Source organism: Leuresthes tenuis, unplaced genomic scaffold, assembly GCF_036924035.1.
Source record: "Leuresthes tenuis unplaced genomic scaffold, fLeuTen1.0.hap1 SCAF_19, whole genome shotgun sequence".
NCBI lineage: Eukaryota > Metazoa > Chordata > Actinopteri > Atheriniformes > Atherinopsidae > Leuresthes > Leuresthes tenuis.
This window is the reverse complement of record NW_027325373.1, coordinates 30,811,927-30,837,856: the sequence shown is the minus strand read 5'-3', so window position 1 is coordinate 30,837,856 and position 25,930 is coordinate 30,811,927. Positions and strand designations below refer to the sequence as shown.

Below are 25,930 nucleotides of genomic sequence, written 5' to 3'. Positions count from 1 at the left end.
GTTAAATTCAGAATATAATTTAAGATTCTTCTCCTCACATATAAAGCTCTTAATGACCGAGCTCCATCATATCTTAAAGATCTAATAGTTGGATATTTCCCCAACAGAGCACTTTGCTCTCAGGCTGCAGGTTTACTTGTTGTTCCCAGAGTTTCTAAAAGTAGAATGGGAGGTAAAGCCTTCAGTTATCAGGCTCCTCTCTGTGGAACCAACTGCCAGTTTGGCTTCAGGAAGCAGACACCCTCTCTACCTTTAAAATTAGGCTTAAAACTTTCCTTTATGATCAAGTTTATAGTTGGGGATGGCTCAGGTGATCCTGAAACATCCCATAGCTCTGCTGCTATGGGCCTAGACTGCTGGCCCATAGCAGCAGTCTCTACATATGACATTATTGTTGTCTTTTTTCTCTCTCTCAGCAGGTATCTCTGGCCTGGTGTTACGGTGCTTGTTGTCCCCTCTTTCCTGTCCTCTCAGCCCGCAGCTGGTCGAAGCAGATGTCCACCCTTCCTGGTTCTGGTTGTGATGGAGGTTTCTTCCTGTTAAAAGGGAGTTTTTTCTCTGTCACCTCATTAATGCTCAGACGGGGGATTGGATCAATGAGAAGTTTCGGTGCTATCTGTTGGTTTCCTTAGCTAGGCTACTTTTTTAAAAATTGGCTCTGTATTAATTAATTAATTGTGGATTTGATTCAATTGGATTTGATTGGATTGTGATTGTATTTCAATTAATTGGATAACAATTGACTTGAATTTAACTCTGTCTCTGAAGTGCCTATAGATGACATTTGTTGTAATTTGGCACTATGTAAATTAAATTGAACTGAATTGTTTTTCTAGCTTTTTTCCCCCTGTCATGTGGACTATCAAAACTGATATTACTTGTGCAAGGCTATGTCTTATGATGGTAAATATGTGTCAAAATGAACGAGCTTGTTGAAATCAAGGTTAAACTTCGAATACAATGTGAGCACTTGCATGACAAAAATCTGAACTTGTGTCTACATTTTGACACATATTTACCTTCATAATCTGTTCCACAGCCTGTTTGAAATCTACAAACCGCCCGTGTCCTTGCTCACTTCTCCCTGGCTATCACTGTAAAAGAGCTTGTGGAAGGACGTCTTAAGGCTGCCGCTTTCCTTTAAGCATGCGCAATTGAAGCCTTTAGCTTTTTAAAGTTTTGGGGACTTTCAACCAGGCCATGTGTTTTTACGTTAAGATGCTCGCTGTGGTGTTAAGCAGTGTTCTCACTGGACTGTTGGCTCTTCTGCTGTACCAGAAAGTTACGTATCCTTTCTTTTGGTTGGATTTCTTTTATTTCTTGAAGCTTCGGAGGTACAAACAGACGGTGGCGACTCGTATGCAGCAAGGAATCGTCACATATCTTGACTGTTTTCTTTACCAGGCAAAGAAGAACCCCCAAAAACCCTTTATTATCTTTGAAAACCAGACTCTGACATACGAGGACGTTGACAGAAGAAGTAACAAGTTTGCAGGCGCGTTCAGAACGGCGGCTTCTCTGAAACAAGGCGATGTCGTTGCACTGTTGATGTGCAACGAGCCAGACTTTATCTGTGTGTGGTTGGGACTTTGTAAACTCGGCTGCGAAGTGGCTTTTCTCAACGTTAATATCAAAGCCAAATCTCTGCTTCACTGTTTTCAGACTTGTGGAGCCAAGACGCTGGTTGCTGGGTCAGGTATGACACGTTCTCTCTCACGCGCCGGTCGTCGAACGGTGTAACCCTGGCGTACTGGCAGGGCTTTAGCTCGACGAAGAGCAAAGGTATCTCAGCAGTGGGAGTGGCTGTGGCTGACACATGTTAAAGATGGCCTGCACCAGGTTTCACTAAGCGTGTTTTTGGTTTGCTTTAAATGTTTTCAGCCCGAAAAACGTTTCACTGGAAAAAAAACGAACAACTGAAATGGGCTTTTTTTTATCTTGTGGTTTCTTATTGCAGACGGACGTAATCTCAGTTAAATTTAATCTCAGTTAAAGTTAATGAAGCTATTTAACTGGCACTTTCCATGGCAATGGCCTCGTAATCTTTCCTAACATAATTTCTTGCACAAACCCCTGAACGTGAACGTTTTCACCTTCAGCTTCAGCCCACTGCTGAGACCGTTGTATGTAATTTAAAAGAAAAAAGAAAATAAAAGTTTTACAGTCAGTTACTTGGAAACTGATTCCTTTCACTTGGAAAGTATTCCATGGCAGAGTAACTGTTTCCTGATACTCTTGCTGCTCACACTACATCATTAGTGTTCAGTATTACATGGTGTACCTAATCACAATCTGAACTTGACCATCAGATCCATGGTTTTCTTATTATTTCCCACCAGCATGCTATGCTTCATACCATAATCCATAATGTGAAGTTGGTGGTGAGTAACACCAGTCAAGTTAAACCCACATACCTCCACCTGGAGATTAAAGGCATGCTGTGGAATGTAGGGAAAGCCACATTAAGCAGAGATGTTTTTTTGTTTCTTTCTACCCCAGGCCACAAAGCTCGTGCCATTTTGTTTCCGTTGGGTTATAGAAATTTTGAAGTATGACTCTTACCATTTTCAAAAAGTAATTGTTACTTTCATTGATTCCAGATTTGATTTCTATGAAGCATCATTATTCTTATTATTATTCCAACCCCAGTCAAGTGTTAGGCGGAGAAACATGAAAGGGATTCACTGAATTCAGAATCTTGATGCTTGGCTTTGAACCTATTTCAATAATGGTAAGCAAATAATTCCAGATGGCATTCACTGGTTATCAGTTAGTTTCAAAGTTGAAACTAAAGTTTGTGGTCTTGCACTATCATCTCGCAAGCCGAAATCCTGAAGTTGCAGGAACTTTCTTACTGTTTCTACACCAGCCTTAGAGCACTCACCCAGTTCACTGCGAAAATGTTAAGGTGTGTAGTGATAATAGGATGGAGGTTTTCCCAGCAGAACAATGAATTGTCACCAGATGAGCAAATTTACTGACTTTGGTCATTAGTGTTTTTAATGTGGCTGATCAGTGTGTGTTGCTTTTACCTGAACACTGGAATACACTCAGTCTGATAGGACCCGATGAAATGGAATCTGCAGCTCTTTGTGTGAATGTGTGTTTGGTGGCTGTGGATCAGTTTTAGGAGGGAGTAGGTGGATGATGCACTGTGACTTTTTCTGCAGATTTAGTGCATCTGGTGAAGGAGGTGCTGCCTGATCTGAAGGGGGACAACATTGGTGTATGGGTGGTAGACTATACATCCCCCTCTGAGGGCTTCAACACTTTACTGGATAAAGTGGAAAACATGCCTGGAGAAACCTTAAATCACATCCCTAAGGTTGACATCATGTCCAACTTCCTGTTCATTTTTACCTCAGGCACCACAGGTACTGTGTGAGAACCCGTGAGGATTTCAGCTGAATTTCTGTCAGATTAATGATGGCACATTAACTTTATGAAACTTAATATGACCTCTGCTGAGAAAATACTATAATTACTAAGACTGACTTCAGTGTTGTGATTGGATTTCATAATTTGATTTTTTTATTTTATGCAGGCTAGCAGAATGACTGTAGAGTTAGGAACATTGTTGTAACCCAGCTGTTCCACCCCTGAACTAAGACTCAACTATATCAATAACTATTCAATGGATTGCTGTGAAATGTAGTGCTAGCATCCAAAGTTTTCCTCAAAACCTATTGTCAGAATTTTGGTGATTCTACATGTCGGTTCATCATCCATCACAAGGTTAACATGTTACATTACATGCTTTAGAGCCAAATGCACACAAAAATAGTAACACCACAATCAGTTTCTGGTGTACCTAGGTGGGGCTATTTAATAAATGTTTGCATGCTGACAACAAAAATATGATGATGAAGTAAAGGCAATGGCATTTATATGTGCTGTTCCTCATTGAATTAATCTCATCTCTGTAAGCATTATAACATGTCGGTATAGTTCAAGGAACCACTGTGCCCCCTGTAAGCGTAGCCATTACATTCCAAAAAGACCCAGAATAAAAACCCGGATAATATAGTTCAGCTGGATATCCCATGTCCTTGTTATGCATGTCTCTTAACTTCCACAAAGAAAAGAAGTGTTACAGGTCATGCACACTGAATTAGTTTGCATTTTCAGTCTGATATTAAAAACTGGAATGCCATACAAATGTTTTGAATAAAAAGTTGCCTGACTCCACTAAGTTAGAAACTTTGACTTAAATGTGGAAGATGAACTGGACAAATGCCCAAATTCACACATACGTGTGTATAATGTATATGTGAAGTTTGTCTGCAATAATTGGTGCCTTTCACTGTCAGGTCTCTCCAAGGCAGCCTGTGTAGGTCACCTGAAAGCCATTGGGAGCATGGTCTTCTTTGACTTGTGTGGAGCTACTTCTGAGGATATAATCTACATTACGCTTCCACTTTATCACATGTCTGCATCCCTCTTAGGGATTGGAGGATGCATTCACCTAGGTAGGTTTTTGCCTCACCGCTGATGTGTGCTGGCCTTTGCCTCGAGACAGAAAACCAAAGATTCCTTCATAGTATTTTTATTTGAATTGCCATGTGTACACACATATATATATATATTTACTGTTCTGCAAGTTGTGTTTTCGCTGTACTTTATAGGGTCCAGGACCAAAACCAACTGAGAAATACTCATTTCCTAAAGAAAAGGCTAAAATAAACTATGGAAACTTCTCACTACATCTTCAACTAATAAATACTTTGTACTGGCACTTGCTGTTTTTTTTTTTTTTTTTTTTTAATCTTCCTCATATCTTCTTTTCATTTATAGGTGCAACATGTGTGTTAAAAAAGAAGTTCTCTGCCAGTGAGTTTTGGAAAGACTGTGTAAAACACAATGTGACTGTGGTGCAGTACATAGGCGAGCTCTGTCGATACCTACTCAACCATCCCATGGTAAGACATGCAAAATTGGTCCAAATCATTTCCTTCAAAGATGTGGTTGATGTCACCTGCTGCCGTAGGGCCAGGACTTTTATCCACTGTAGCTTCACTACATATAAATGTAAGCTTGGTTTAAGATTTTATTTGTTAGGTCTTTCAGGGTCTACAGTGGAGTTGCCATGGGTACGCTACACTGATATTGGCAGCAATACCTGTCTTAACAGTACATCTGCGACTGACCGCAGATGGATCCTTTGCACTTTAATTGAAGGATTGATTTCCAAGCTGCTGGTTCCAATAATGGTCACAGAAAACAAAGCTTACTGGATGTAACTCTGGGGCTGTCCTTGTTCTTCTTGATGAACTGGTGGCAGTTCCAGTTTTTCAGAGCTTTTTATGTGTTAATTGAGTGTTATTTTGTGTTATTATTAACTGTTAGTATCAGTAAAAGTTCTCTGATTTAGTGGAATTTCTTTCCACGTCTTTCCAGGTATCTCATAATCTGCTTTAAAATTCACAGCTGCCAACAAGAAAGCCTCCTCTGACTGATTATCTTCTATTTCAGTGAAGAGTATCACCCTGAGGCTGTAACTGTCAACATGATAATCAACCTGTGTTGGCGTAAAAAGTTAAATTTTATCTAATGAAATAAAATTTCATGGCAATTTCAGTAGATAACATTTAGTAGCATCTTTTAGAAAAAGTGGCAAACTTGACTAATTAATACAGCAAATAGAAATAATGCACTTCTAGGGTTGAAACATGGGCTGGTGCCTTTGTATTGTGTGCCCATCCCTTGTAAGAATCTACTGTAAATACAGCTTTGCTTTACAGTGTCTTAATAAATATCTATAGGTTGTAAATTTTTTGTTGTTTTTACTTTTACAGAAACTTAAGCTTTTCCCTGCTTCCAGTCTCCTAGCTTGGTCAAAGCAAGGCTTAACACTTATTAACATATCCATGTACAGGAAACAAAGATGAGTGGGATATATGTCTTTTAAGTGACAATGGAGTCAAATGCTCCATTTTTTGAAAATGTGTTAAAAACCTTTTCCTGGCTCCAGGTTCTGGAGGAGAAAGCTCATTGTGTTCGGCTGGCAGCAGGAAGTGGCCTTAGATCGGACATATGGAAGAAGTTCCTCACACGCTTTGGTATAAGTAAAATTAGAGAGGGTTATGGCTTGACTGAGTCCAGCATCGGCTTCCTTAACTACACTGATGAGGTCGGGCCAATTGGGAGGGCAAGTTACTTCAACAAGGTCAGCAGCAAAATACTCATACACTACTATACTAGCCCTCAAGCCCTCCTTATTTTTTTTTCCTTTTGCAAAATCTTATTTTAAGCCTCTCTTTAGAGCCTCATTTCACTCTGGTAAAAAGGGCATAAAAATGTAGGATAATGTAGAATCCACTTTTTTCAGAACTTGCCTCACACTAGTGGCTAAATTGTGCCACAGTTCAAATTAATTAACCATTTGAAATTTTCTTATATTGGAATCACAAAAAAAATCTGTTAGCTACATGTCTTGCTAAAATGCTGTATTTACATTAAAATGTTATTATACTGTAGATTCAAATGTTTAATAGTTGGCATCAACATTTTCATCTATACAGAAGAGTACTGAACCTTTTAAGCATTTAAAAGAATATTGATGCAATGATTTTGTATTTGGTCAAAAAGGCTTGATAGATTTTTAGCTGATGTAGAATCCCGACTTTAACATGGCACCCCCATGATCCTGGGAGCTGTGTTGTGGGGGGGTCAGCTCCTGGTGGTGTGTTCTAAGGCAAACTGGCTTCGGAGAAGGGATCAGATTAAGAATGATTCATAGACTTCAATTGAGTGACACCGGAATTTAAGAATCACTTCTCCCAGAAAATGATAACAGGGGCACCACCCCAGGAGGGGAACTCACTGTCAAGTGACTGGTGGCCGAACCTTGGCTATGAGGCTCAGCCAGGCTGAGTCCAAAGAAGCCACAAGGTGCCACTTCCTCATTGACTCACCGCAGGCAGGGTGGAAATTCAAGATCAGGTGCAATGTAAGTTTGGTGGCAGGTGAAGTTGAGGACCTTCATGGACTGATTTCAGTTGTCGCAAATTGGCTCTAGGGATCCAGAATATCACCTCACTGGTGCGGAAAGAGCCTGAGCTGGGGTGTGATGTGGCACGCTACAAACTATATATAGCTGTCCCCAGAGGGTTGTTGGTGCCTGTTGTGGCAACAAATGGAGGACTTGCTGGTGGACACTGGTGGCCAGGCTGAAAAAAGAGACGTTTCAGGGTTGGTTGTCCCAGGGAGAAGAAGCTCTGGAACTCTGGAATGGGAGGACTTTGGCAAAGCCATGGAAAAGGGCTTTGATTAGGCCTTCTGGCAGACCATTTGGCAAATTTAAAAAAGGGAACGTAGGGCGTGTCCCAGGTCTAGGTACTGAATTGTTCCCCGAAACTGGGGATATAGTTTGGTGATGGATGGAACACTTGCATCAAGCAAGTCCTCCACTGAGTAGGCAGGTCCTAAGGACTTGGGAAGAGAACTGCATCAGTGTAGCTAAAAAGCCTCCAGGCTGTAGGGCACAGGGTATGAACAAGATTCGCACTGAATTGCTGAATACTCTGAATGTTGGAGGGCTGACAAGATCATTGCATCCTTCATAGTCTTTTAGAATTTAAGTAAAAATTCAACGTGAGCTTAAAGCTAGACATGTCAACCAGCATTTACTGCAGATTATACCTTCGGATCCATCTGACTGTCACACTCATGATTTTATATTTTGTCATGGATAGAAGAAATACTCAGTATACAGTACTTTGCTTCAGAACCAGCACTGTTCAAACAGAAGTGTTATTTGAGAAAAAGTTTATTTTATTTATAATTTGAAGACTTTTCTATTTAAATATTTAAAGAACTTTTGAAAAGTGGCCTCCATGACTTTTAGACTATTAAATATCGGAAGGCCGTGGGTCGGTGGTTAGGGGTTATTGGACGACCACTCTGAAAATAGATTGGTGGACTGACAGCTGGGGTGCCCTTGAGCAAGGCACTGTACTCCCGGACGCTGTGATTGGCTGCCCACCGCTCTTGTGTATGGTGTATGTCATCGGAGTATGTGACCATGTGAATGTTTATGCAACATTTGCCAATCAAATACAGAGAGTAATTTCATGTGACTTGTGACATGACAATAAAATAATATTGATATTAAAATATTTTATTGTTATGGTTTATGGAGAAGGAACCCAAAGGAGGATAGGAAGGTGCATCTCATCTAGTCAAAAAGTTGTTTTTTTTTCTCCTTTTTTTCAGCTCTCTTTTCCTTTCAAACTCTTGAGATATGATCCAGAAACAACTGAGCCTGTCCGAACAAACTCTGGAAGATGCGTACAAGTACAGACAGGTAAATTAATAGCTAATCCTTTTAAATTAAGGTAATTGTTCTTCGATACATGGTTTTAGTAGAGAAAATATGTCCACTAAGTCTACATAACTATTCTGTGCACAGGTGAGGAAGGGATCTTGATAACTCCCCTAACAGCAATGAATCAGTTCTTGGGCTATGCTGGGAACAAGGTGCAGTCTGAGAAGAAGCTGCTCAGGGATGTATTTAAAGATGGGGATGTGTATTTCAACACTGGAGATCTTCTGTTGCAAGATGACAGGGATTTTCTTTATTTTCGTGACCGCATTGGAGACACATTCAGGTACCATTATTGTCTGTATAGTTAAAACTGCTCACACAGATTTGTTAAGGAATTTTTGTTTCACTTAGCAACTGAGAATGATCATACTCAATGTCAATGTTTGTGCTGGTGTCACACTTAGCAGAAACCACTGTTCAGCATCCAACAACTGACTGCACAGTGTTGTTTCATATGTGCTTTTTAACTCATGTATGTTTGGAAAAACAGAAAGGCTAAAGTTGCAGTTTCTCTTTCTGTGAATGTTTGAATTTGAGAGGTATTCTCGCTAGATCAGGACAGAAAAGAGAATTTAACTTACCAATCTTTTCAAGATACTGTCTGCTTGTTGCTAATTCATTAATAAGTCTCACCATTTAGGGCAATCAGGATAAGGCACTGATGAGCATGTTTTTAACAGAAAAGACACAGAAAGCTTGTTAACCAATTTAATTTTTAAAGAAAATTATCCCAGAATATATATCCGTTTGTGACAAAAGCCTTTCGGTTTATCAGAATCAAAATATATCTATTGTCATTGTACAAGTACAACAAAATTTAAGTAGAACACTCAGATTTTGTGCTAACAAAGACAATTAAAAGATTAAAAACAGGCAATAAATATCAACTAACGGCAGGTTAAAAAAAGGCACAGCAGACTCGTATAAAGAGATAAATAAATAATAACTTAAAAAATTAACATGTAGAAATATTGAATGCCTGGCTATTGCATAAGCTAAGCAGTATATTGCTCAGTTGAATGTTTAAGTATGGAAAGGTGTGACTTGAGCGGTGTGACTTAAGAGGCCCCCCCAGCAGTCTTGGCCAATAATATCTTAACTATGGGATGTTTCAGGCTCACCTGAGCCATCCCTAACTATAAGCTTTATCAGAAAGGAAGGTTTCAGCCTGATCTTAAAGTTAGAGAGGGTGTCTGCTTCCTGAAGCCAAACTGGCAGCTGGTTCCACAGAGAGGGGCCTGATAACTGAAGGCTCTGCCTCCCATTCTACTTTTAGAAACTCTGGGAACAACAAGTAAACCTGCAGCCTGAGAGCAAAGTGCTCTGTTGGGGAAATATCCAACTATGAGATCTTTAAGATATGATGGAGCTCGGTCATTAAGAGCTTTATATGTGAGGAGAAGAATCTTAAATTCTATTCTGAATTTAACAGGGAGCCAATGAAGAGAAGCTAAAACTGGAAAAACATGATCTCTGCTGTTAGTTCTCATCAGAACTCTGGCTGCAGCATTTTGGATCAGCTGGAGGCTTTTCAGAGAATATGTGGGACAGACCAATAATAAGGAATTACAGTAGTCCAATCCTGAAGTAACAAATGCATGAGCTAGTTTCTCTGCATCACCCTGAGACAGGATGTTCCTGATTTTAGCAATATTACGAAGGTGAAAGAAGGCAGTCCTAGAAACCAGTTTTATATGTGAGTCCAATGAGAAATTCTGGTCAAAAATAACTCCAAGGTTCCTCACTGTAGAACTAGAAGCCAAGTCTGAGGCAGACACCTTGGCAATCTGATTCCTGGCTTCTAAAGCCTAGTTTATGCTTCTGCGTCACGTCAACGGCATAGGACGTGATGCCGTCATTGAGCATTCAAAGTTTGGCATCAAGGGAACGCGTTGCTCTGCAATTCACCATGCCACTAGGGGTGTGGGGCTATGTGTTTGTGTGGTTTCAGGGGTTATAGCCGAATGGCCGAATCCTTGCTTTTTCTTCCGGTCACAGTTAACAACAGTAAACAATGGCAACCGAGGTGGAGCAGCTGTATTCGCAGTTGGAGCTCATCAGTATTGAATAACAAATGTTTATATTGCAAATGTTGAAGCGCAGGTGACAGAGAAGACGTTTGCGGAATTTACAACACTGGTTCACCAACTGAGGGACCTGGATGAACAAATGCACTTTCGATACCTTCGAATATCAACGGGCCGATTTGACGAGCTTCTTCGCCTTGTACTGCCATTAAGACCAGTAAAAGCAACTGCCAGAAATTACGTTCTGAGCGGACCAATCGCAGCCCTTGCGGTCCGCGTCAATGCGACGCGTCGTTAGGATTTTTTTGGAGGTGCGCGTCAGGCTACGGCATACGGGTCTGTGACGCAGAAGCATAAACTAGGCTTAAGACTGGCTGACGGGGAAATGGAATGTCACTTCACTGATGGGGAATTATCACAAACTTTTGCTGGAGGTTGAGAGAGATACTGACTAGATATAGTCAGGCTCACCTCACCTTACTGATGTGACTGTATGGAGCTGTGGCCACATAGGGGTTTTGTGCCTGTTGTTGCGGTAATCCCCAGATCCAGTGTTGGACACCTGAGGTTAGGGTAGCCAACAACTTGAAGGAGTCCAACTGAACTTTGGTAGCTTGTAAGACTCCGAAGGCAACTTTACCTACTTAAGGATACAGGAGAGTATATGTTTGTTCAATCAGTCTATATGTGCTCTGTAGGCTTGTTGAAAGCTTACAACTGTTTCCATTGTAGTATCCTGTGGGTGGTGCTTTAGGAACATGAAATATTGGTCTCTTTTACTTAAGTCACTGCATCCCTTTGAAATCTGAGGGAGAGGTCGGCCTTGGTGTCAGTAAGCAAGTCTCCTTTCCTGTGGGTGTTGGACAGAAAAAAAGATTGATAGACCGAGGTGACAAATCTGATGCTTTAGGGAATATTTAAACTAATGACTGTACAGAAAGTATACAATCCCATTTACTAACAAGTTCTAACAACTAAGAACAGAATTATTGTCAAACCTCAAACCAATATTTTATTCACAATCTATCAATCCAAGATGGCGCTCCTCAGAGGGCGACATTGCAGAGCTATCAGAGTCCAGTTACTTCTTTGTTTTCTTCTCAGTCCTACGTTAAGCTAACATGCTATGTTGACTCGACACTAGGCTGGCCCCCAACAGGGAGCTCTCCTGAGAGCAACAGGCTGAAGTGGAGACGCAGCAGACAGGGAGGAGGGGACTGAAGGCTCTGGCGCTTGGTTAGCAATGGAAGGCTAACCCTCCTGATCATACTGTTTGCAAATGTTCAGTCTCTGGAAAATAAAATGGATGAACTGCACGCTTGGACTTCCACGCAGAAGGACATTCAGGATTGCTCCATACTGTGTTTCTGTGAAACCTGGCTGGGGGAGAGGACACCCGATGAGGCAGTAATACCAGAGGGTAACACTGTCTTCAGAGAGGACCGATGTGCTGTGGAAAGCGGCAAGAATTGCAGAGGAGGAATGGCTGTACTCGTCAAACAATCCTGGTGCTGTAACTGTAAGATCATCTCAAAATCTTGTTCTGAAGATGTGGAACATCTGACTTTAAGGCTAAGACCATTATATTTGCCCAGAGAACTGCAATGTATTATTGTGCGTGTTGGGTATATACCCCCCGCCAAGGAGGAGGTTGTACTGAGGGAGCTGCATGACCTGATCAGTGAGCATGAAAACACTTCTCTTGATGCTGCTGTCAGTATTCTGGGAGACTTTAACCAATCTCCAGAAAAACATGCCTAAACTGCATCAGTTTGTGAACCCCCCCCCCCCAGGGGAAATAAAACACTGGATCACTGCCACAGCAACATCAGAAACGCCTTCTCAGCTGAACCAAAATCCCATTTTGGAAAGGCTAACCACCTGGCAATCCGACTCAAACCAGTCTACAATAAAAGGCTCAAGACAAAACAAGTCACAGTCAGAACCGTTAACACCTGGACTGATGGTGCACAGGTGCTTAGAGGCCACAGACTGGAGTACTTTCAAAGAGGCTACTAACGACATCCATGAATACAGACTGTGAGCGACTACATCAGCTGGTGCACGTCCATATGTGCACCTCCAAGGACCGTGTGTATGTTCCCCAACCAAAAACCCTGGTTTAATGGGGACATAAAACAGAAACTCAGGTGTGAGGCTTTCAAGTCTGGAGACCAAGAGGAGTACAAGAGAGCCCGGTACGAGCTGCAGATAGGCCATCAGAGCAGAAAAAAGGGCTCACTCCCAGAAACTTGAAAGCTACAACATCAACCACCAGCATGTGACAGAATCCAGGCTGTGACAAACTATAGAAGAGCCATAACAACCACAGACCTCCTAGGGGCCTAGGTACCACCCTCCCAGACAGCCTTAACACCTTCTATGCCAGGTTTGACAGGCTGAACAAAGACAAAAATCTTCTCAGTTCCAGATGTTTACAGATTTTGTTAAAAGAAGAGGGTGTTGGCCTGATTCTTTCATTGGAAGCCCAAGAACAAGCTGGAGAAATCTTAAGTTAAAGTATTTATTAGTGGTTACATGTAAAGTTTGGCAGCGCTGGACTCAGAGTGACAGAGCTCTCGAACAAAATCCGTCAGCCCGAAATCCGTAAACATTTCATATTTATGTTCACCTTTTCTCTCGCAGAGGTTGTACTTGCACTCGACTGAGTATTATTGGCCAGTTTTTAGTGACATGAACAGGCCAACCACCGTTCTCGTCATGTTCTTTGGATGTGATAAACAAAGTGTGTGTGTCTGTGAGTGTTTTAGGCGTGTATCTAATGTACCAGACCTATCTGACCTGATAGAGAAGCTTCATTTGACCCAGTTATTTAGTCCCGTTACGGCATCTTAAAGTCCTGGACCATTCAAGGACATATATTGCGTAGTATGAGCAGAGTGGAAAAGTACAAAATAGGAACATGGCTTATTTAGAAAAATACAGAATATGTATACATAATGTCTAAGAGCAAAGCCATTTATAACAAGGGAATGCTACACAGCTGCAACCCGTCCATGGTGTACCTCACCTTTTGTCCAAGGCAACTGAGATAGGCCTCAGTCTCTTTACCTTGAATTGGATTTAGCCGGTATAGAGGATGGACAGATGGATGAATGTTGTTTGGTGGTAAACATGGCCCTGTCCCAACATTTTTTAGATATCCTTCTCCCATCAAACTCCGGATGGGCTTATTTTTTTTTTCATTTTTGAAATAGTAAAATGTCTACCATTCAACATTTTATATTTTTAGATGTGTTATTGTGAATTAAATATTTTAATTTGAAATGCATTCTCTTTCTGTTTGTATGTTACAGTGTCCCAACTTCTTTGGAATTATGGTTGTATGATTTATATAAAAAAATCTAAAGGTTACACAGTTTAACCACCACTGTCTATAGATGAGGCAGAATAACATTTGATGTTATGATGTGAAAAGCCGTTCTGCGTCATTGTCTGACACTTAAAATTAGATTTTTTTTTCAGATTTTTGGCATATTGATTATGTTTCTGTATTTAGCAGACGCTTTTATCCAAAGTGACTTACAAATGAAGATATAACAAGCTATATAAAAATCTAACAATAAACTACATAGAAGGAACCCACTTGTCCAACTTTGTCAGAGGTGACAGAGTAGAGATAGGGTGCAGGCATAGAAGGAAGTGCAGAAAGATAAAGTGCAAAGATAGAGGGGGTAGGTAAGTACAAGGTAATTATAGAATTGTTAGATATTCTTCATATATGGAAAGCACTTATAGATGTTTTGATCATATTTTTATGGTTATATATACTGTAGGTCAAACATAGATAATAATTTGAACTATTACTATTACTATTTAAAAAAAAATTACAATCTAATTTAAAGTGGCAACATTTGCTAATTCATAATAATTCATCAAATCAATTTATGGAAGGGTTAAGTTACAAATATTAATCAGCTGAACTCCCCTTAATTTTGCAGACTGGACAAGGTTTAACAGCATCTAATCTCATGTTCAACAGATGGAAAGGAGAGAATGTATCCACCACAGAGGTGTCAGAGGTTTTAGGTCTTCTTGACTTCATCCAGGAGGCCACCATCTATGGTGTCTCTATACCAGGTCAGTGCAATCTCTGTGTTAAACAGTGATTTATAATACTACTTCATATTCAGTGGTCCTATTGTGCAAAATAAGTGTTTGATGTGTGAATGTATTTTTAGAATAGAAAAATACTATATTCATCCCCCAGTGGGGGCAATTTAAAAGTAGTCAAGTAGCTCAAGTTATTAGTTTTGAACATTTACAATGAGAAAAACCTGGAAGAGCCCCAGTACTGCATTCCAGTGTTCCAGAAACACATCTCCCCATCTTGACATACTGTGGTCTGGCAGTCAGATGGTCAATCTGTCTGAAACTAGCAGCCGGAAAAGGGTGGAATGCTCTCTCAGGGTTGGGAATGAGATCCTTCCCCGAGTGGAGGAGTTCAAGTATCTCATGTTCACGAGTGAGGGACGAATGGAACGGGAGATTGACGGGTGGATCGGTGCGGCGTCCACAGTGTTGCGGGCTCTGCACTGACACGTCATTGTGAAGAAGGAGCTGAGCCAGAAGGCGAAGCTCTCGATTTACCAGTCAATTTACATTAGGAGCCAGATGAGGTGGCTCGGGCATCTGGTTAGGATGCCTCCTGGACACCTCCCTGGTGAGGTGTTTTCCCGGGCACGTCCCACTGGGAGGAGACTCCGGGGAAGAGCAAGGACACGTTGGAGAGACTATCTCTCTCGGCTGGCCTTGGAACGCATCGGGGTCCCCCCGGAAGAGCTGGAGGAAGTGGCCGGGGACAGGGACGTCTGGGTTCCTCTGCTCAAGCGCTGCCCCCGCGACCCAACACCAGAGAAATGGCAGATAATGAATGGATGGATGGAAGAGAAAAATGTGTCAGCAGTCACTGTTAAAAAGCCTTGTGGCTTTGGGGACAAAGGACCTCCTGAACCTCTCAGTCCTGCAGCCTCTCACTGCAGCTGCTCCTCTGTCCTGTCAGGATGCTGTGGAGAGGATGTTTATTGTTCTCCAAAACAGAATATAATTTCATCCTCATCCGTTGCTCCACCACAGCACTGAGAGGGTTTAGTCTTCTACCTACTACAGAACCTGCCTTTTTTAGGCGCCTACACTTTTTGTCTGTAGTGCAATTCCCCCAGCAGACAACAGCATAGAACAGTACAGTACTCTCAATGATAGTGTGATAAAATATGCACATCATGTCACTTGAGACATTGAAAGACCTGAGCCATCTCAGGACGGCCCCTCCTGTACACTGCTTCTATGTTGGCAGACCACTCCAGTTTATTATCCAGCACCACCCCGAGGTATTTGCAGGTCTGAACAGTCTCTATCTCCCCTCCATGAATGCAGACTAACTGGTATGGAGTTTTAGATCTCCTGAAGTCCACCACCAGCTCTTTGGTTTTGGTAGTGTTCAGGAGCAAACAGTTATTTTTGGACCAGCCATTGAAGGACTCCACAAGGTCCACTGCACACACATGCCACAACAGCCGTATCATCAGAATACTTCTGTATATGGCAGGACTCTGAGTTGTACCTGAAGTCCAATGTGTACAGGGTGAAAAGACAAGGAGCCAAAATAGTACCCTGTGGAGCCCAAGTACTGTATTCCAGTGTTCCAGAAACACATCTCACCATCCTGACATACTGTGGTCTGGCAGTCAGATAGTCAATCTGTCTGATACTATCAGCAAGTGGTTCGATGATAATCACAAACAAAAAGGGGGAGAGGGGGCAACCTTGATGGGTCCCAAAGTGAACTGCAAATGGAGGGGAGATATTCTGCTTAGTGATAACCGATGCGGTCGGACATGAATAAATTATTTCAATCCATTTCATGTAGGAGGGTCTGAATCCAAATTTTTTGAGCACAGACATCATTTAGGGCCACTCTACTTGATCAAACACACGTTCCAGTGAGAACAACTGCCTCTCCTGAATGCTAGCAATATAAGGTGTTGAAGGGGCGGCGTACATTGAAATACATGTCTACGAGGTATAAAGCCGGTTTGCTCTGGATGTATAATGGAACATATACATTCTCTAAGTGTTAGAAAAATTAACTAACAGACAACGGTGTGAAACCAAGAAATCCCTCAGAGGCCTCAGAATTTTACTTGCAAGGGGAGAACAACACACGAACCTTCTCTCTGCAGATTCACAAGAGTTCTCCAACGAGTGGTTGCCTCCCTTGCTCTTTTATTAGGTGACACACACACACACATACATACAATCCCCTATGTGCCCAGGTCTGGCATATCTCCTTAGTTTGGAGGCATCTACTTATTTGGGGAGCTATAAAGATAACAATCAGTGGGGAGACAACATTCCTTCTTAAAACACAGCTCTCTTTGTCTCCCAACTTCTCCTTGTGAAGTTTTGATATGAAATGGCCTCTTTGGCTGTGACTTTTATTTAATGATAATAAGCAAACTTTTCTGACACTAAGTCTATTGGCCAGAATTTTGGTTTCAGTGGATAATAAGAAATTCAGATGATATGATGACACCTTCTGGGGGTTACGGCACGGCTTTGGGATTAGCAAAATATTTGCTAAGATATTTGTTAAGATAGGCGACAGACCCGAGCTTAGCATCGTATGGTTGAACATGCCTAAAAGCAGAGGCGACAACTTGGAGCCATCTAAAGCAGAGTCAGAGTAAATTAGGAAAGTTAGGGAATGGGTCCTGAACAAAACTGCGGACTTGTAAATATCTAAAGAAGTGCTGCTTAGGAAGTGAGACTTTAGCTAAAAGTTGCTGAAAAGACGCAAAAAGATTATCAATATACAGATCTTTGAAGTTATGAATACCAACATTTGTCCACCTTAAGAAAGCACTGTCTATGAGAGGAGGAAAACCATGGTTGGCTGTTAGTGGTGAGTATGAGTATGTCTGTAGGCCAAAGTGGCGCTTAAATTGGACCCAAATCTTAAGTGAGGTCTTAACAAGCACATTCTTGGTGTAGGGAAAAGTGGAGAAGTGGATAGGGGAGTGCACTAGGGCTTTCAAGGTCACTGGTTTTGCTGAATTCGCCTCCATAACCAGCCATGCCGGAGGGTCAAAAGCCTCACATTAAAGTCAGTGCTTAAGAATCCTGATATTGGTGGCCCAATAATAGAACCTAAAATTTGGCTGGGCCAGCCCTCCCAGTGGCTTCGGCCTTTGCAAATATTGTTTGCGCAGCCTCGGAACCTTCTGATTCCAGATCAATTCAGAAATTAGGCTATCTAGTTTACGAAAAAAATAAAGACTGAGGGAGGATGAGTGGTATGCACTGAAACGGGTAGGAGAGTCTTTGGAGTACATTCATTTAAACAGAGTTGACACGTGCAATCAAAGACAAATTAAGCAGAGACCATCGTTTAAAGTCTTTCTGGATTCGGGTCAATTGGGGGGCAAAGTTAGCTTTACAGAGGTCTTCAAATTTGTGCGTAACCTGAATACCAAGATATAAAAAACTATACTGAGCAACTTTAAAGGGAAAGTTTTCCAGGAGATACTTCTTAGCAGCGGGGTTAATGGGAAATATCTCACTTTTGTTTAAATTTAATTTATATCCAGATATCTGACCAAATGAATGAAGAGTGGCAAGAGCAGCAGGAACTGAGACAGGCAAGTTGGAAACATATAAAAGTAGATCATCTGCATAAAGGGAAACTTTCAGCTGAGTATCATTTCTAAATATGCCTGTAATAAGGTGGTTGGACCTAAGGCCTATCGAGAGGGGTTCAATAGTGATTGCAAATAATAGAGGGCTCAAAGGGCAACCCTGTCTAGTAGAGCGATATAGGCAAAAATACTCTGACTGGATATTATTCGTCCTGATTAAGGCCTGTGGAGCTGAATAGAAGAAACTTAATCCATGAAATGAAAATATTCTTAAAACCAAATTTCTTCAAGACATGGAAGGGATATTCCCACTCAACTCTGTCAAATGCCTTTTCGGCATCTAATGATATCACACCTTCATGGGTGTCAGAGGAGGAGACATTGTAAAGCCCATTGAACAAACGTCTAAGGTTAAAGAAAGAGTTCCTATTATGAATGAACCCGAGCAGGTGCACCGTCAGTATTGACGGAAGCATCCAGGAGTTCGTCCTGGATCTAATGGAATAGGTGTATTTATGATTTTAGTCGGCATGTGGCATATATCATACCAACATTTTGAAACTTTAGTACATTGCCACGTGCAATCTAGAACCATGGTGCCCTCAGCAATACCACCAGATTGAGGAATTGTCCCCGTGTAATTTTTGAGGGAGGAGGTAAAGTTGCTGAAGAAAATATTAGTTGACCAGTTTGAATCTGGTATTTATAGTGGCAAATAAGCTATTCTGGCACAAGCTAGACCACAGGTCCTCATATTGTATTGCCCATAAGTTAGACTCCCACCTCTCTCTTGATCGGTTTATGTTTCGTTTTGGATACTCCTCCATCATTGTTAAATACACCTGGCTAATATAATACTTTGAATCTTTGCTAATTATGAAATATTTCCTCCATCTTTGTCAGGTTAGGCAGTGTCATTTGTTCCCCCCAGCTTTTTGTCAGGAATGTTCTCAGTTGTAAATAACAAAGGAAGTGTTTGTTGGACAAGTCATATTTAGCTTTTAGCTGCTCGCAGGACATACAAGTCACATTTACATTATCATGCCATATTTTTTTAAAAATTGTTATCAGAGAACATTGGTATGAGTTTATTTTTTCATAAGGGTGTTTTCTTGGAGACAATTTCTGATGAGGCTTGGGCCAACAGTAGATGGATCAGCTGAAGGTCCAGATGCATCTCTCAGGTCCTGTGTCAGGTCTTTGCTGGATTTTTTCCTCTTTCTTAAGATATGTGAAAATCTGTAACTTTTTTCTCGAGTTTCATCACCATTCTAAAGGTTAATTCCTTTGAAAATGGTCAGGTGCAAGGACTGGACTGAAAATGAGTGAAAAAACAGAATGCCCAAAGAAAAACTCTGAAAGATCTTCAGAAAGCTGGAGAACTATTGAACAGGTCCACTTTAAAGATTATAGGAAAGTCTGGCTGCTTGGAAGGAAACAGAAAGATATGAGACTGGATCAAAACGTTTGCATGTTTAAAGTGTGATGCTCTACAAATAACTAAAATGAATTAAACTAAATACTAATGTGATTAAGTATTTTGAATGGGCTCTATTTGGTTGCTAACATGTCTTTTTATTGAAACCACGCCTCATGAAGCATGATCACAGTTCTTCTTCAGGTTACAGGTCATTGTGAGAAAATGTTTTCAGAACTTTCTATTTCAGAACAGATTTAACGTCATGGATATGTCAACTTGGTGACTTTTTCTTATCTGTTTGTGCAGGATATGAAGGTCGAGCAGGTATGGCTGCTCTTGTGTTAAAAAAGGATCTCAAATTAGATGGAAAAAAGCTCTACGACCACTTAGTGAAAAGACTTCCTGCATACGCCTGGCCCTGGTTCCTCAGGATACAAGTGAGTCATGCAAGTTCTTAACCTTAAAAACATTATAAAGTATGAGGTTGTATGGTTAATTTAAGGTTCTACCTGTTTTCAGACATCACTAGATGTGACAGAGACCTTCAAACAGCAGAAGCTGAAGCTGGTCCAGGAGGGTTTTAATCCACATGCCACTCGGGATCCTCTGTACTTCTTAGATGTCTCTCAGAAAGATTGCATTCTCTTAACTTCAACTCTATATCAACATATTGTTTCTGGAAAGATCAGCTTATGAATATCTCAGGAAGTTGTTGCAGGTGTGTTGACAGTAGTGGTTTACGAATATACTCATTTTCATGTTATCTTTACATTTTCATCATACATAAGGGATTTGTGCCATAGTAAGGGTGTCTTGACATTTTAAAACAAACCTGTAAAACATTGTGATGAGTTTAAGTAATGCATCTTATACTATGTTAATCAATTTGTAACTAACATTGTCCAATAATTCTATAGAAAGGTAATGACAATTTAATTTCTTTTAGCATCACTTTTAGATAACAATTTATGTCTTGTTTTATATCAACCACAGAGAGACGTGTTTTTAAATTTCAAGATTTATTTCCTTTACTACTTCTAAAGTATATTCAATTAAATTTAGTTAATTTACTTAATTTTGGTCTATTTTTATTCACTGCATTTTTTTTATTTTTTTATTTTTATTAACTTTTATCTTGATTAATATAGTGCCACTTATTTCTGAATCTACATATTTTTAGCAATTATTCTCTTTTATATAATTTGTCACATCAGGTATCTACCTGCTACCCACTCTTCCTCTTTTTGGTTGAAGTGATGAGATGATGCTGGTCTACCAGATGAGCGTTGGAGTGACTTCTGTATGGAAGCCAATGTAATTGTCAGGGTCTTTATTTAACTAACAACATTCATAAGAAAATATAGTGAATTGAGTGAATTTTTTTTATTGGTTATTTTTCTCCCTTGTTTAGAAAATAACAACAAAAAGAACCAATAAGAAAGCAGTTAAAGTTAAGTGAGAGTAGAAGGGCCCTTTCCCCCGGAGCCACAACAAATATGCTGCAACACACTCAACACACTATAATCAGGATTAACTGGATTACAGCTATAGTTTGGTTCTGCTCCTTATCTGAGGGTAATTATCCTCAGATATATGGCGGTGAATGAATGGAATCACTGGCACAAAGCATGTCATACCCCGGTACGATAGGTGGCGCTGTACCCATTTCAACTATCGCTAATAGAGCCACTTCCTGTTGACGTCTTCACCACCAACAACAACAAACTCAGGCATTCAGAAAGATGGCGAACGAAGAGCGCGATGAAGCTACGTCCCTCTACATTTCGTTTGTGATGAGCTGGTTATGGCACAACCAAGATGCACAACGGCGCTCTTGGTTGCGATGATTATGGAGGATCAACGCCGTCGCCAATTGTCTCCTTTGACTTCCGGGTCATGAGCCTGCGCAGAACACAAAGTTAACCGTATACAAGCATGTTTAGTGCGACTATCAACCGAGTTATCTCAGGGTCTTAAATCGACTGCGAGGAACCCGATCCGGTCAAATTTTTAGTCAAACCAAAGTGTATACATGAACTTAATAACTCAGTCTTACTGTAATTTAGGCATTAATCCGATTCTTTACAGTGCCATGTAACCCCACTGACTGAATCATCGAACCAAACCGAGCTGATATGTTACCACCTCTGTGTGGAATTTTACATTGCATGCAAACATATTTGCAGAAAAAAGGCTATTAATATCTAGAACTTCACAGTATAGACAACCATGATCCTTATAACAACCTTCTCACACGTTCTTGCAGTGACAATGTAACACATCAACTAACTTTTCTTCCAGTCTTCTTAACTGTTTTTAGTGTGGGGGCCATTATTTAACTGACACATTGTCGCTTGCTCTGAGTTGTTTATAGGAAGAAATGTAAGATATTGTTAACTGCCTCACAAACAAATGCCCCTTATCTCGGTCTGTATTAGGTGGATTTTTCACTATGACTTGCTCACAACAGTTGGGACCGACACCCTTCACAATTGAAAGATGGAGAGACCATCTTAAACTAATTTTTGCAGCCAGACAAACTTACTGGACATCTGGAGAACTGACAGTACACAGTATTTGATAATACATCTGGAACAATGAAGACTTTTCTCTTTTTTCTTGGATTGACCTCTGGCTTTTTGAAAGGGATATGGAAATGAATGTAATTGAGGTTGAATTGGTCCTTCCATAATGGCTGACCATAAACTATATTACTCAAAATAATATCCCAAAAGGTTTTCAGTCACTGGAAATTACATGGTTCATTACTATCTAATAGGATTTACTAAATCTGTCAAAAGACTCATTAAACAATATTTGAAACAGGGAAATCTAATTCAGCAAGGATATGGCCAAAAAGAAAAGAGAAAAAAATAATATTAATATAAAAACTATTTCAGACATTACGTTAAATGTGTTAGATGACGATCATGATGACTTATCACATATTAACAAACTGCAACGGGAATTGGATGATACACGAGGCAAGTTTATATGGCAAAATTTAACAACAAGGTGATTCAAAGTGCTTCATAGAGACATTAAATAAAAAGCATGATTTAAAATCTAAACAAAAAATAAATTAGAACAATAGATGAAATCAGAACAATAAAGAGAAGATTGAATAAAAATGTAATAAAATTATATATGAAAGATAAGATAAAATAAACTAATAAAAATGTAAATTAAGGGTGCAAGGATTAGTCGGCGTTGTCGACAAAAATCGATAACATAATTAGTCGCCGACGTATTTCATTGTCGATAATTGTCGTTTACGTCGTCACACATCTTTTTCACTCTGTCAAGCTGAATGTCATTTTTCGTACGGAGTGAGTCATCTCACTTCCTGCCTATCTCTGCTTATAGATGCATGCGTGTTACAGTAAATAATAGCTGGAGATGACCTGTATAAACATAATGAAATGGCTGTGGCTGAATTATCGTCCTCTCGTCCAAAAGTGTCCAGGGTCTGGGTCTGGGTCACCCTTGACACCCAGAAAAAAATAGATTACCTGCAAGTTTTGTAAAGCAGACCTCACGTATCAGGGGAGCACGTCTGTCAGGGATGAACATTTGAAGAGGAAGCAAGTTGGAGCTCTGGGAGACAGACTCACCATGGTATTTAGATATTTAGCTTGTTAGCGTAGCCTGCTAGCTAAATGAGCAGATTTGTCTTGGATTTTAACATTAAAATGCAACATAAAAATTGTAATATTCAACTTCACAGTCCAAAGTTACAACCACGCTGTATTCTTTTTCACTTGTTCACTTTTTGATATTGATTTGACTGTTGGTGCATTACTGGCAGCAGTCTTCTTAGCATCTTCTGTTAATGTTAAATGTCAAGATATAATATGGTTTGAATGTGTCCTTTTTCAGTTTTGGATTGTTTTAATTAGTAATTAACCGATTAGTCGATAATTTTTCAAAAATCTATGACTCGTCGACTATCAAAATAGTCGTTAGTTGCAGCCATAACGTAAATGATCAAATCAGTAGTTAAAATACAATTACGTATGAACTCAAGCTCATTTGGAGCTTTATTCAAATGCAGCTGAAAATAGATGTCTTCAACCCCGACTTACATACACCGAGTGTTTCAGCTGATCTGAGGCTTTCTGGGAGTTTGTTCCAGACATGTGGAGCATAGAAGCTGAATGCAGCTTCTCTATATCTGGTTCTGACTCTGGGAACTGATAAAAAATCGGATCGAGATGACCTGAGGGGTCATGAAGGTTCATACTGGTTCAGAGCTTTATAGACCAGCATCAGAACTTCAGAAGTCTATCCTCTGATGGACAGGCAGCCAGTGTAAAGACCTCAGAGCTGGACTGATGTGCTCCACTGTTTTGGTCTTAGTGAGGACTCGAGCAGCTGAGTTCTTGAATGAGCTACAGTTGTCTAACTGACTTTTTAGGTAGACCTGTAAAAATGCTATTACAATAATCAAGCCTACTAAAGATGAATGCGTGGACTAGTTTTTCCAGGTCCTGCTGAGACATCAGATCTTTTAGCCTTGATATATTCTTAAGGTGATAGTAGGCTGACTTTGTTATTGTCTTAATGTGTTTTTCCAAATTTAGGTCTGAGTCCAGCACTACACCCAGATTTCTGGCCTGGTTGGTAGTTTTTAGGTGTGTAGATTGAAGCTCTGTGGTGACCTGTAATCGTTTCTCTTTGGCTCCAAAGACAATAACCTCAGTTTTGTTTTTGTTTTGCTGGAGAAAGTTGTGGCACATCCAGTCATTAATCTCCTCAATACATTTACCAAAGGCCTGTACAGGGCCTGGGTCTCCTGGTGACATTGTAATATATATCTGCGTGTCATCTGCATCGCTATGGAAGTTTATTTTGTTGTTTTTTATATAATCTGTGCCAGTGGGAGCATGTAGATGTTAAACAGAAGAGGTCCCAGGATAGAACCTTGGGGAACTCCACATGTGATTTTTTTTTGTCTGCTCAGATGTAAAGTTACCTATTAACACTAAGTACTTCCTGTTCTCCAAGTTAGTTTTGAACCAGTTAAGTACAGTTCCGGAAAGACCCGCCCAGTTCTCCAGTGGTTTGAGTAATATATTGTGGTCAACTGTATCAAAGGCAGCACTGAGATCCAGTAAAACTAAGACTGACATTTTTCCACTGTCTGTATTCAGACTTATGTCATTAAACACTTTGGTCAGAGCAGTCTCAGTGTTGTGGTGCTGTCTAAAGCCTGACTGGAAAGTATTATAGCAGTTATTTTGTGTTAAAAAGTCATTAAACTGTTGAAAAACCACTTTTTCAATGATCTTACTTAAAAATGGGAGACTTGAGATGGGCCTGTAGTTGTTCATTTGTGTCCTGTGAAGATTGTCCTTTTTCATCAGAGGTTTAATTACAGCTGTTTTAGTGGCTCTGGAAACACACCTGACATTAAGGACAAGTTCACGATCAGTGACAGGTCTGACTCCAAAATCTTTGAGACTCCTTTGAAAAAACCTGTTGGCAGGATGCCTAAACAGCAAGAGGAGGAGTTCAGCTGACGTAAGATGTCCTCCAGGTCTTTACTGTTAATGGATTGAAATAGTGTCATAGTGTTTAAACCGGTTTTCAGTGGACACGGTACATACGCTGAACCTGCTGCTGATGTACCAACTGCTTGTCTAATATTTTGGACTTTGCCTGGGAAGAATTTGGCAAAGTCATTGCAGGCCATGGTGGAATGGAGTTCAGTTTCCACTGACACAGGAGGGTTTGTTAGCCTGTCAACTGTAGCAAATAAGGCCCGAGACTGTTTTTGGTAATGATGTTAGAGAAGTAGGATTTCCTTGCATTCCTCAGTAGTAAATTATAAGAGTGAATTTTTCTTTATATATGTCATAATGAACCTGGAGATTATTTTTTCTCCATCTGCACTCAGCTTTTCGACACTCTCTTTTCCCATTTTTCACCAGTGTGGAATTTCGCCATGGACACTTGTTCCTTACAGAAATATAACCTTCACCTTCATGGGAGCAATAGTATCCATAACATTTAACATTTTAGTATTGAAGCTACTGACGAGCTCACTGACTGAACCCCGGACAGGGCAGGTGTTAAAGAGAAGACCTGGTTAAAGATCTTACTACTGTTTTCAGTTATACACCGTTTTGAGATCACTGCTATTGAGACATTTGTGTGCACTGAAATCGTACTCTCAAAGAAAACACAGGAATGGTCAGACAGGCCCACATCAGACACAGCAATCTTTGAAATGCTCAGACCCTTAGAGATCAGTAAGTCTAGAGTGTGCCCCCTATTGTGCGTGGGCTCTGTTACGTCTGTTAAGTTGTCCAGAGTGTTACTCAGGTCTTTAGTCCCTCTGTCCTGAGGGTTGTCCATATGGATGTTAAAATCACCAACAATAATTACACAGTCAAAATCAACACAGATCATAGACAGCAGTTCACTGAGGTCATCAAAAAAGTCTGCACAGTATTTGGGGGGCCTATAAACATTCAGAAACAGGACTCTGGGTGAG

General features: G+C 40.4%; 1 protein-coding gene across 2 annotated transcripts; it reads left to right on the top strand.

Annotated features, from left to right (window-relative positions):
* Positions 1-1,083: 1,083 nt before the first annotated feature.
* On the top strand, positions 1,084-20,503 carry LOC140277530 (long-chain fatty acid transport protein 6). 2 transcript variants are annotated; one of them, XR_011909098.1, is made up of 11 exons: positions 1,084-1,696; positions 3,171-3,374; positions 4,311-4,469; positions 4,795-4,919; positions 5,972-6,166; positions 8,215-8,305; positions 8,411-8,609; positions 14,357-14,454; positions 19,738-19,868; positions 19,951-20,179; positions 20,260-20,503. XR_011909098.1 is itself a non-coding variant. In XM_072372596.1 (11 exons), the coding sequence occupies exons 1-10, from the start codon at positions 1,201-1,203 to the stop codon at positions 20,125-20,127; spliced, it is 1,875 nt and encodes a 624-aa protein (XP_072228697.1). In that variant the 5' UTR covers positions 1,084-1,200; the 3' UTR covers positions 20,128-20,166; positions 20,235-20,502. The 2 variants fall into 2 exon arrangements, 1 of the variants encoding a protein (XP_072228697.1); XM_072372596.1 differs by having other exon boundaries at positions 19,951-20,166; positions 20,235-20,502.
* Positions 20,504-25,930: the final 5,427 nt, after the last annotated feature.